The 12,123-nt window shown below is 39.4% G+C and overlaps 1 protein-coding gene across 2 annotated transcripts; it reads left to right on the top strand.

The window, feature by feature from the left end:
* The first annotated feature begins 5,221 nt into the window (after nt 1-5,221).
* LOC148847056 (uncharacterized) lies at nt 5,222-9,413 on the top strand. Of its 2 annotated transcripts, XM_088949533.1 has the most exons (4): nt 5,222-5,522; nt 5,653-7,982; nt 8,084-8,119; nt 9,112-9,413. In XM_088949533.1, the coding sequence occupies exons 1-4, from the start codon at nt 5,447-5,449 to the stop codon at nt 9,202-9,204; spliced, it is 2,535 nt and encodes an 844-aa protein (XP_088805659.1). In that variant the 5' UTR covers nt 5,222-5,446; the 3' UTR covers nt 9,205-9,413. The 2 variants fall into 2 exon arrangements, with proteins under 2 accessions (XP_088805659.1, XP_088805661.1); XM_088949535.1 differs by lacking the exon at nt 8,084-8,119 and having other exon boundaries at nt 5,348-5,522.
* Nucleotides 9,414-12,123: the final 2,710 nt, after the last annotated feature.

Genomic DNA, 12,123 nt, shown 5'->3' with positions numbered 1-12,123 from the left:
CTATCTCTCTCTCTCTCTCTCTCAGTCCGGTCTACTACAGTCTCACAGAAGGTTTCTTTGGAGACTCTTCAACTTTGCTGGTTGCAGATTCTCGCCCAAGGCTCTGTTGTATCCTGGGAACGAATTTGCCTGTAACTCAACAGCAAACTCAGTAAAACTAAGTGGGGGCAAATAACGTTCTAAAGACAGTGTCTTCAGACGCGCCTCAGAGCTTCTCCTCCAAAGTTACAGTGACCCCATCTTCCCCAACAATGACAAACCAAACCAGCAAGCTCCAGCGAAATCACAAGAACTTATCACATGTTCAGTGGTATCAACTCCACATTGATAGATATGGCAAATATAAATATTAATAGAGGTTATGGCATATATAAATATTAATAGAGGTTACTAGACTCTTTTCCAGTGATTGTAACCCACAGGTACCCTCAGCACAACCAAACCATGCATTGGGAACATCTCTGTATATGTTCCCAATACATGCTCATATGTGCATGTGGGACGTGATCACATCTGTGCCCCACAGCACATCCAAACTGTACGTTGGGAACATCTCTCCTATATGTTTCTAATGCACGCTAAGATGTTCATATAAGGTGCAAATGAGTTTAAATCAGCCTCCCACAACGTCCTACAGTATATCCCTGCTGTGTATTGAGAACATCTCCCGATGATATATCAGGGATGGTGATGTCATCATTGGGAGATATCCCAATACACGGCAGGGATGTGCTGTGGGGGGTGGATTCAGACTCGGTGTAAATGTGGAGATCGGCTTCCATCAGGACAAACTTGTGCCCACACTGTTCTAAGATTCTTTCCCAACTTTGCATTGGGAATATCTTTCACATAAATATGGAGATATTCTCAATAGAAGGCAGTAAAGGCCGCTGATATAATACCCAAACTTTCAATTTATGACAATTTAGTAGCCGACGTTAAATTCCTGCCAGTTAAAAGGACTCACGTGATATCAGGTGCGGGTTAAAAATTTCGAAATGCTAAAACTCCCCTTTACGAAAATATAAGGACCTTTTCTCTTCATTCTAGGTTCAACGAACGAAAGAGGAGAAGAGAGCCAACCTTCCTATTCATTCCTAGCACTTCCATTCCATAGTAACCATGAAAACTCCAATACCAGAGCCGCGCACAGATCTGAACTGATTCCATTAAGGTTATCCTCCCGCTGTGTTTCAATTTTATCATCCTTTTATTCCTAATTTTCTTGAATGAAAATGAACCTATCTTCTCTCGTCGGCATCCGGCTTACCTTGGAACGAAAACTAGACAAGATGGCTAGAAAGTTAAAGAGAGGGGAAGAGACGCACGTTTGGGGATAGAGAGCCACTGTGAGAGAAAGAGGGCGATGGAGATGGAGCGCTTGCTATCTCGCCTATCTGGAGGAACCGATGCGCATCTTAGGCGGTAAGGCTTCTTTCCTTTGGATGCCAAGGAGGAGACGAGATGGTTTGGTGCCATAGGATGAAGGAATGTGGCATTGGAGAGGCCACTAAGGCGAACGCTGGTCGGAGTCATTGCCATGTCGAAAGAGCATTACAATTGTTCCGACTATCTCTGCTCCGTTTATAGCTGGTCGCTCCGCTTTTTTCAATTCAATTGTTCACGTGGTTGTTAAAGTAAATAAACATACCCTGGTTGTCTCTTCCGGCACTGGCAACAAGTTGTCTTCTCCGGAAACGACTGAGTAAGCAGTGGGTGTAATAATGTTCTAGCGACGGGTAGGCGCTCCATTTGGAGAAGAAAATGGGAGGCTTCTATTGTCTGGACTCTTAGCTGAGAAGATCCGAAGCTTCTTCCTTGGTAATTTCTTTGAGCGTCATGTGTACTCCATTGATGGAGTTCATCGAGCTTCCTTTGCTCCCTTACGACCCTCTTGTCTGCAGTCACTGTGGTGCTGTTTTGAACCATTACGCACGTGTCGATTACCAATCACGACTATGGGTTTGTCTGTTTTGTTATCAGAAGAATCCATTTCCTTGTTCTTATGTTGGGATTGGAGAGAACAATCTCCTTGCCGAGCTTTTCCCGACTTACAGCACAGTTGAGTCATGGTTGGAAGGGCTTGGAACTTGGATTCTTCGACTTCCACTTTTCCGGTGTCGTATACGATCATGGAAATCAACTTTTCCGGTGGCACATTCGCTTGAGACCATTGGTGTGAGGGAGCTGGTTTTTGGATTCTTTGTAAATGCAAATATGAACAGTGGTTCCCACTTGCATTGGTCGGAATAGATGATGGGTTATTTTCATAATTTTAATCGGTAATTCATTCATTATTCGAATTATTTGGGGGTATTTAAGATTTTTTATCTTTTAAGTATTGAAAATTTAATGCCCGGTACCAAATTATCACAAATTGAAAATTCGGATAGTAGATTGTCGTAATTAAAAGTATGGGTTGGCACTCGACATAAAGTGTACGTATCGTGAATTTTCCCTTTAATTGGCTATGTAGTAGGCTGAACGCACTGTTAACACTCCATTTTTCTCAAATTTCCAAAATGGACTATCATCTGATTTTATAATAAAGATTGCTTCAAAAGAGTAAACAACGTCTATAGTAAGTCATTTGGCTGAGAACATCATTGTTCGAGATCTTGGAGGAGGGCATGATTGCATCACTCACCCTCTAGTTAGGTAACAAGTACTCAAATTTCAATCTCTCGGGTGTTGTTTGTGGTTTGGTAAATATGAAATCTAAAACCTGAAAAGTTAAAAAGATATTAAAATTGTCTTGAATTTGAAAAGAGGTATAATTGTTTTTTGACTTTTTAGAGGCTTTGAATAAAACTGTGATTGTTTGTGTTGGATCAAACTCCGCGTCTGAAATTCATTAATTTTATTACTTTACCCCTAAAATATGCTATTTAATAATTTTGAGTTTAATTTGCATTAAAACAGAATCCATGTTTGACTTCTAGACCTGGTGTGGCCCAATTTTTTTCTAAAATTATAAAAAATGCCCCTTAAGATTTCCAAAATTTTGAAACTGCCCTTGTCCCTAATATAAATGCTGACTAACTTTCCTGACCTTTATTTGTCATTGCCGCTTGCAACGGCAAATCGGATCAAAATCCCTCTTCTCACCTTCTTCCCCCATTCCCTCCATCTCTCTTTCCCACTGTCCCTCTTAACCATTCGAATTTTGGAAAAACGAGTGTTCATCGTCTTCTTTCTTTTACGCAAACAGAGAAGCGGCAAACCCTACTCCGACCTCCTCTTCCTCCATCAGACCTCTCTCTCTTGCCCTCTCCCAATTTCTTTCTTCTCTCTCAATCTTCTTTCTCTCTCTCCAATTTTTGCCGTTGAAATAATCATGATGAACAGAGCACCGTCGTTCGATGCTTTCCACCTCCTTCGTTCTCTCTTTTTCTAGACGTTCCTTGTCACAACATCCCTACTAAACCTCCATTAATTCGACCCATTAATCCGCCTCCTCTTCATCTCTGCGAGTTCTACTTGCTTTGGAGAGCAGTGCCTCTGTCCCAAGCTTTTCCACTATGAGACCGACAACATTGATCGTAGAAGGACCCACACAATAATAAGAGGTGATCCCGGTTGCTCGTTCGTCTTCCAATCATATCAGTTCAGATCAAATTTGGGGGATGCCTTCCTCCAATACAGACAACACTACTACACTGTAGTCATCACTGTGACACTACCAACCAAGACATGAGAACCCTCAGTTGTAGCGGCGATGGTGGGAAGAGAGAGAGAACTACTGTTATTGAGAATTGCAGCGACGGTGGAAAGAAGATGGGGAGAGATTGAATGGAGTTTTTATTGGGTTAAAATAAAGGCATTTTTGACTTTAGGCCATGTCTAAAACGTATCTGAACACGTTAAGTAATGAACGTGAATGAGCACAGTATCTGAAAAGCAGATATTTCAGACTTCAAAGGTTTGAAAAATATTATCAAACATCACCTTACATTTTGCTTGTGGTGTAAACCCATGTTGATGTAAAAGTCCACTGGTGGTTCAGTTTTATTGGTGTTTATTTGTAGTGTATATCAAGATTGATGTAAAACTCCACTCACAATTCAAATTTATCGGTATTTGGATGGAGTGGAGTTTTACATCGTAAATTGATATAAAACCACACTTATGGTAGAGTTTTACATCGATTATTGATGTAAATTTTGTCGATGTAATATTATATCGATAATTATATTTTTCTGAGTTAAATGGTTTAGAGATTTTAAACCGTTTGGTATGAAACTCCATTGATGGACTTCTACATTAATGAGGTTTTACACAAACAAATGCAACCTTAAGACATGCTTGAGTAAAAGGAATTTCAATTTGCTCCTCACAAAGCGGGTTCCATGCCAATCCCATAACAAATTGCAGTCTTGCATTGAGAATATCCTTATGAATGACAACATATAAATATAGGAGATGTTCTCAATTTACAATTGCAAGTTGTCAGTGTGAGTCGTGCTCTAAGAAGAGCAAATCGGATTAAGGTGAAACAAAAACTTCTGATGAATGACCTCCGAGTCTGGACCCACTCCTCAAAGAGCGCCTTGATCTCTGGGAGCTAACTGTGCCTGACCCACGACGAAATCTTACCAAGATATTCCTAATGTACAGTTTTAATGTCCTGTGGATAGATGCGGGTAAGATCCTTGAGAGCAGGAGATCCGAGCTCTTTATTTATTTTATTTGTCATCGATAAAGCAATTTCCATTAAGAAACTAGATAAAAAATACATATTCATTATCCAGTTCCCATATGGAGTTTAAATGGGCTCCCCTAAGACGCTCTGTGGGGAGCCCATCTGAACTCCAATGGAGATGCATCAAGCCCAGACTGAAAATTGCCTCCGGCTCAACTGCAAGTTGGGATAGGATTTAGGTTCCAGCCCAACCCGACATCTGAAACCCTACCCAAATTGCACCCCACTGTTCACGCTCTCCGGATTTCGCTGTTTGGCTCAAAAAAGGAGATCACATCTGCGCAGCGCCTCATAAACGCCCCACATGCACATCTCAGCGTGCATGTTATGTGAGTTTAGGCTCTGATTAAAACGCGATCAGATTGGCGCTCACAGCACCTCCCACCCGTGTATTGGGAATATCTCCCATGACAAGTACGGGAGATGTTTCCATGCACGCTGAGATGTGCACGTGGGGGGCCAATCTCATCTCGACCAAAATGATGAAGTCATATACAATCACGTGAATTAGACTATCTCGGTGCCTCCGCTACCAACTCCAAGGTCCAGTGGACAGTGGGCAAGTTTTGTGCCGTTAACAACTGACAACCTCAACGGTCCAATTTAACAATTCAAATTTCCAACGGTCATCATCACCAAGCATTTTTCTCTCCTTTCTTCTACTTCGTCATACTAGTAAAAACAATCTTTTCAGAGTTAAAGAGCGCGAATTTTTTGTTGAAGGGAAAAGGGAAGCAAATTCCAATGGATGTTCTTATTCCTAACAACAATTTCTCGTCCTCCATCCCAGTCAAACCTTACACGATTCCGAAAATCACAGGCATGCCATTTCATTTTCCTCTTTTCGTTTTTTTTTTTTTTTTTTTTAAATCACAGTTAAACCTATGGTAGGTTTCGTTGACTTGATTTTATTTCCATTCTCATTCATTCTTCCTTTTCATGGGTTTCAGATTTGCAACAAAAGATCTGTTACTCGAATGATGGTGGAGAGATGGACGAGAATGACCGAAGCTTTCACCATATGGATTCAACACCCCAGATTCCTAACACATTAGCTGCAAAGGACTTCAAGTCGCCGACGATTTTCCCCAGTTCAAAAGTTCCTTTGCCAAGAAAAAAGATCTTGGTCGAGAGAAAAGATGCCTCCGGACCGTTTTCCTCCAATTCTCATGCTCCACAAACCCCACATGCTGTTGCAGACGCCATTTCTGCAGATTCAGGTTCCGAAACTCGCGGTAGCTATTCATCTCAAGTCACAAACTTGTCATCGAGTGTTAATGAAACAGATGAAGCTGAGCAGAAAACTTCTATTCCGGAATCGTCTTCGCAGCCTTACGATCCTTTCACGAATTCTCTCTCCCCAAGACCCAAGTTCCTTCGATACAACCCAAACAGGCGACTTGAAATTTTCCTTCGCAGAGAGAACCAACTGGCAAAAGCCAAAGACGAGTTGGGAGGCAATCAATGTGCTTCTCTCGAGACTCAGAAACCAATTGAAGGGGAAGTTTTGAGTGACGACGCTTCTGCATTCTCTTCTTCCTCAGGAGAGAGTTCTATGAAACAAGAACACGGATCTAGTCCATGCACAACTAACTTGGAGCCAAAGCCACCTGAAGATGTAGAAAACAACGGAAGGGAGGATGGAGATGATGATTTTGAAGAGGTCGAGGAGGGAGACAGACACTGGCATTTCAAAGAGGTACTAAAATCTTTGCTTCTCTTTGGCGTTCTGATCCTTTCTACCTTGTACATATCCTCCATGAACTCTCCCACTCCTCCCCCTTATGTTCGAGCTTTACAAGACCTCAGAGAAGGCTACCAGAAGATTCAGAGCCATCTCATCCGAGCTTCTGTAGAGAACTTTAGATGGGGTAGTAGTTTCATACATCAAAAACAAGGAAATGCTGCTTTAGACGTAACAGAAGCAAATGACATAACTAGTTACGAGTGTAATGAGAAGGAAGAGACGGTTAAACAGGATATGGAAATAATGTCGGAGGTTGCTGGTAAGAAGGATGAAGTGTTGAATCAACAAGGTACAGAAATTGGACATATTTCTGTCAATGAATTGGGAGAACAAGTAGGGGAGGATATGAAAGTAATGCGGGACGTTGATGGTAAACAGGACGAAGTGTTGAGCCAACAAGGTACAGAAACCGGACAGATTTCTGTTCATGACTTGGGAGAGGTAGGGGAGGACATGGAAATACTGTGGAACGTTGATGGTAAGAAGGATGAAGTGTTGAGCCAACAAGGGACAGAAACTAGACATATCTCTGTCCATGAATTGGAGGAAGCAGGGGAGGATTCTGATCGCACAGATGAAGTGTTGGATGGGGTTGACCAGCTAAATTCAGCATTTGTTATTTCAAGTACTTCAGAGGAAGATAGGAGTTTAGACAGCGAGAACCCCAATGCTGACTTAACTTCCGAGATTGAACCACCAAAATATGAAGTCGTCGCAGAAGTAGTTGAGAGAGATATCGATCAGGGTACGGGAGAAGAAACGGTGGTTTATCCTGCAATGGAGGAAGTTGGGAATGTTCCTAGTGGCACTGGCGAACCCGTTTCACTACAAGGTAGAGAACCTGTTGAAAATACAGCTTCGGATATTTCCAGCGTTCCTGCAAAAGAGGAAAACTCACCGCATAAGAAAAAAGTTGCTCTTGGAATTTCTGTGATTTTGGTATCTACTCTTATGGGATTTCTCCATCTGAAGCGTAGGAAGACGTCTGCAGAGGATACTAGACTGATGGTTCAACCTTCTTCTGAATTAATGGTAATAGATAACCACAAATCATCACCTCCCCAGACAGAAGACCACGTTCTGAAGGCGGACTCTGGCGTTTATCTCTCATCTTCAGTTCATTCTGAGGACAGAGTCTTGAGAGAGATCAATCGAAGTCAGGCACCATCAGTCAAATTTCTGGGAGAGTTTGTGGTGGGAGAGGTTGGCAGCTCTATCAAGAGCTGTGATCTGAAGTCCCAGAGGATAGAAGGCGAAGAGAGCTATGTTTCTGTGTCTCAAGAGAAGAAATTTGAGAAGCAGGTTATTTCTTCTAAGCAGGGAGAGCTCAGTAGTTCTATCAAGAGCTGTGGTCCGAAACCCCAGAAGACAGAAGGTGAAGAGAGCAACTTCTCTGTGTCTCAAGAGAAGAGGTCGAGGAGGCAGGTCCTTTCATCTCCTAAGCAGTCACGCCAGTCTCTTTCAGATTTCTCGGTCACAAAGTCCCCATCATATGGAAGTTTTACTGCTGAGGAGAAACTCGTGAAGAAAGAGGTGAGAATATACAATTGCAGTCAAGCTATTCTGGTTTCAATAAAATGGTTTATAGAAATTCTAATTGCTCATCTTTTTTTTTTTTTTTTTTTTTCCAATAGATGCACTCATTCTCACCTCCATCTTCATTTAACCAGGTAATCTAGGCTGCTATGTTTATGTATTTTGATGTTGTTCTGTGGTATCCAGAGCAATTAACTTCCTTAGGATTGGATGCATATAACGAATGTCATTTGAATATAAACCACGTTTAACATGTAGGCATTTCTCCAGATTCACACATACCTAGATGTCCATGAAAATAAAATAAAAACTCAAACTGGATTTTGGAACATGCAAACTAGCTTTACATGGTGAACATCCTTCTGTAAGCAGATGATCAATAGAAAGAAAGACTTCGCTCAAATTTTAAATTGCATCTTAAGTCAGTTGGAAAAACATCTTTAAGGTTAACCATGGACATACCTAGATGTCCATGAAAAATGGACACACCTATGTCCATGAAAATAAAATAAAAAATCAAACCGGATTTTGGAACATGCAGACTAGCTTTACATGGTGCACATCCTTCCATAAGCAGATGATCAATAGAAAGCATTCTAGAAAGACTTTGCTCAAATTTTAAATTGAATCTTTGGATAAACATCTTTAAGCTTAACCACAGGATAGCTTTAGGTGAAATATTTGACCAAATTTTACAACATAGTGGCACTTTGAAGCTGTTTCCTATATAATTAGAATACTGCAGATCTTTTTTTTTTTTTTTTTTTTTTTCTTATTGAAAATTTGAATTGGACCTCAATTCATCTCCCCCTATTGTGATGATAATTTTTAAGTGAAAAGGCTGACCTAAAATGATTCTTATCTTTTTCTTATTGAAGTTTTAGATTGCATTTCATGGAAAATAGTTTTTGTTCTGGTGATGATCGCCAACTCGAATGGTTCTTTTGAAAAAAAAAACAACACCGAGTTCTTTTTCATTAATCAATTCTCTCTTTTCTCAAGTAGATTTACATACATATCATCAGAATTATGACTTCTTATTGAATTTCATAACAAGGGATACTTTCCCTTTTTTTTGTTAAAATAGTTACCTTACTACAGTTTTTTTTTCCTCATTATGAAACAGGAGGATAGAAACGGAGAAGAGATGATGAAGAAGGTCACAACTCCAGTGAGGCGATCCAGCCGGATACGCAATCGTACAGTCATGTCTCCATGAATAATGTGATTGCAAGCTGACCCTAGGGTGTATTTTTCTGAACATGTGGGGTGTTTTTTTCTGAACTGTGATTCAGAAACAGCTTCCAGTTGTTTCATGTTCCTAGTTCCTACCATTTTCTAGTGTTTTCCTAATATTTCTGAATTGTATACTATCTTTAACCTGTTTGACCTGGCTAATTTTTATTCAAAGAAATCAATTGCTGATAATTCTTAATGGCATTGTTCAACACTGACCATTTTCTTCTCCATTTTACATTTTCTGTGCCAAACAAAAGTAAGATTCAAGTTATTTTATTAATCATATCATCTGTCATCGTTGCATATTTTCATTAACTGTTTTTTATGGGTATTCTTCATATAGCTTTCTATTCTGTCATTGCCAAGAACATGTAATTGCATTGCTTTTGGAACCTTATATCTTTTATCTTCTTTGTTGTCAGCACGGGGTGGCCATTCCTATTGCTTTACTTCTGCATGTAAATTGTTGTTTCAGACAACAAACAAGTGGAAAGCCTTTAAATAACTAGGGCATTTCTACATTGTCTCAGTTCCTTTTGTTATTTGATAGTCATGAATTACAAAATTGCAACTATGCATTTTTTTTATCTGAAATAATGATCGTAAATTCATACTTTAATTCGTGGAGAATTGGTAAAATGCAAGCTCTTTCTCGGAAACGGCATTGTACATGGAAACAACAAAAAGGGCATAAAAATAGCTTTTCAAAGCCGATTTTGATTTAATTATGCTCAAATAATAACCCCATTTAAAACTGTTTCTATGTTTTGTTCGTAGAAAGAAACATAAATAGATTGATGCAATAGATTTCGTGCCAAACATGAATATGCAATATGCAGCACATTCAGGTGATAATGTTCAATGAGAATTTGCAATTCATGGTCTCTCAATAAAAACAGACAAGCCCAAGGAAATAGAAAATGAGGTTTTCTGGTACGGATTGTGTCATTCCACTGTAGTGACAGGCTAATATAATGGCAGAACTATCGTTTGCAGAAGAAGATATTTAAGATTTTTTGATTGATTCTCTTAAAAGCTTTTGTTTTGTTTCCTTTTATTTTGTCTATGAGGATAGTGTGTTATGTTAAAAATGCACTCTTGGGAAGCTCAGTCCTATTGATGAATCATGAATCTGCATTTTTGTTGACGAAACTTAAATGGTCTAAAATCTGAATCTGAGAAATGTGAATATATGATGTAAAAGAGAGAGAGAGAGGAAATGATAAAGAGGCTCAAAGCTTCAAGGGAAGCTGTCATAACTCACACACGCATCGTTTGTCTCCTAAACGCAGCGATTGCACCATAGATTTTGCTGGTAGGTCATTTCTCTGGTTCCCGCCTACGGTAATTGTTGACAGTATAAATAATTGGGTGGAATAATGTCGATAATAAAGTTCTAACAACCATGCACAAAAATAAATAAACACTCTGGTCCTTAAATATTGTCAAACATCTCCTTTTATAAAACCATATAATTCTGCTTTAATAAATCTTTTATCTTGCTTATTTCTTCGCACAAAACTGTTTAGTGTTCATAAAGATTTTCCAATGTTTTTTATTCATATTTTTGTTCTCTAGAGTCTAGATTTTTTTTTCAGGTTTTCATTCGTGAGGACCAAATGGTTGGTTTGGATAGACAAAATCCAAGGGTGTGGGCCTTGTAACAGCGGCCTTATTAATTATTACAAGTTTACAACTTTGGCAAATCAACCAAGTGAGGCAACCTATGTCTCGTGCTTCCTCATTTCAATTTAAAGTGACAGGTTTTCCTTTTATACTACTGTGAGGTGCATAGCTGATAGAAGCATGGATCATGGACTCTACTAATTAGCTAATTGTCTGTATTGATTCCCTCAATTCTCGAGGGACACTTCATGACATTTTCATTCCTTTTTTTGAGGAGATAACATTTTCCTTCTTGCTTATTTAATTAATTTACCTGATGAATGTCGGTTTTTTTTTGCTACAAAATATTACCATGTATCTAAGGGTGTCAATGGACCAGTTTTGGACTGGATTCCATCCAGTTCAAAATCAAAATTGACGGATTGAATGGACCAACAAGACATTGGATTGGACCAATCCGTTTCACAATATTTATTAGATTGGACTGGACCTGATCCGTCCATAATAAATTTATATTGGATTCGGTTGGATTAAGCCAATATTCGGTCCATTGAAATAAGATAAGAATATAGGTGTCAATGGATTGAGTTTGGGTTGAAACCAATGTAAGTTAAAATGAATTTGAACAGATAGGATGGTCCAGACATTGAACTGGACCGGTCCAAGATGGTCTAGAATACTCATTGGATTGAATTCAACCTAGTCCATTTGTAATGAACTCACATTGGATTGGATGAGATTGGACCACATCCAGTCCAATTGACACCCACATGTATCAAAGATAAACTTTAAAACCTTTTTCTATGGATATTTAGAATTCAAAATATGTAAAATATTTTAACAACATTTTTTTTTCTATAGACATTTCAAGTTCTTTCCTTCCCCTTTTTTCTCAGTAAGGCACCCAAACACGTGTCAGATTCTATTATTGTGTCTTTTTGTCCATTAAACTCGCATGATCAGATTCTGTTCTCATGGGTAAGAGATCCAGAGTCATCAGTAGTCAAACGGGCTCACACTGCTCCTTGCACCGACCTGACATCATATTTCAACTGCACAGGAACATCTCCCATACTTATATGTTATTATTCAGGGAGAAATTTATAGTACACGGTGGTATGTGACTGTGAGATTAGTGTAAAGAGCAGATCTGAATTTGTACTCACACCGACCTCGAATCATGTTTCAGTACACGGTGGGATGTGGCCGTCGGTTTGAGGAGCAGATCCCAATTCGTCAAACGGTGAGGCCAATTGGTTCGTATTGCAGAAAA

Source organism: Nelumbo lutea, chromosome 6, assembly GCF_056320005.1.
Source record: "Nelumbo lutea isolate HS-2025 chromosome 6, American lotus-T2T, whole genome shotgun sequence".
Lineage (NCBI taxonomy): Eukaryota > Viridiplantae > Streptophyta > Magnoliopsida > Proteales > Nelumbonaceae > Nelumbo > Nelumbo lutea.
The sequence above is the reverse complement of the archived record's forward strand: the minus strand, read 5'-3'. Positions and strand labels throughout refer to the sequence as shown.

What these genes read in the sequence shown, in the direction of transcription:
- LOC148847056 (XM_088949533.1), top strand. Translation starts at nt 5,447, where the DNA reads ATGGATGTTCTTATTCCTAACAACAATTTCTCGTCCTCCATCCCAGTC. An exon ending in CACGATTCCGAAAATCACAG is followed by an intron (nt 5,523 to 5,652) that starts GCATGCCATTTC and finishes CATGGGTTTCAG; the next exon opens with ATTTGCAACAAAAGATCTGT. An exon ending in CTCCATCTTCATTTAACCAG is followed by an intron (nt 8,120 to 9,111) that starts GTAATCTAGGCT and finishes ATTATGAAACAG; the next exon opens with GAGGATAGAAACGGAGAAGA.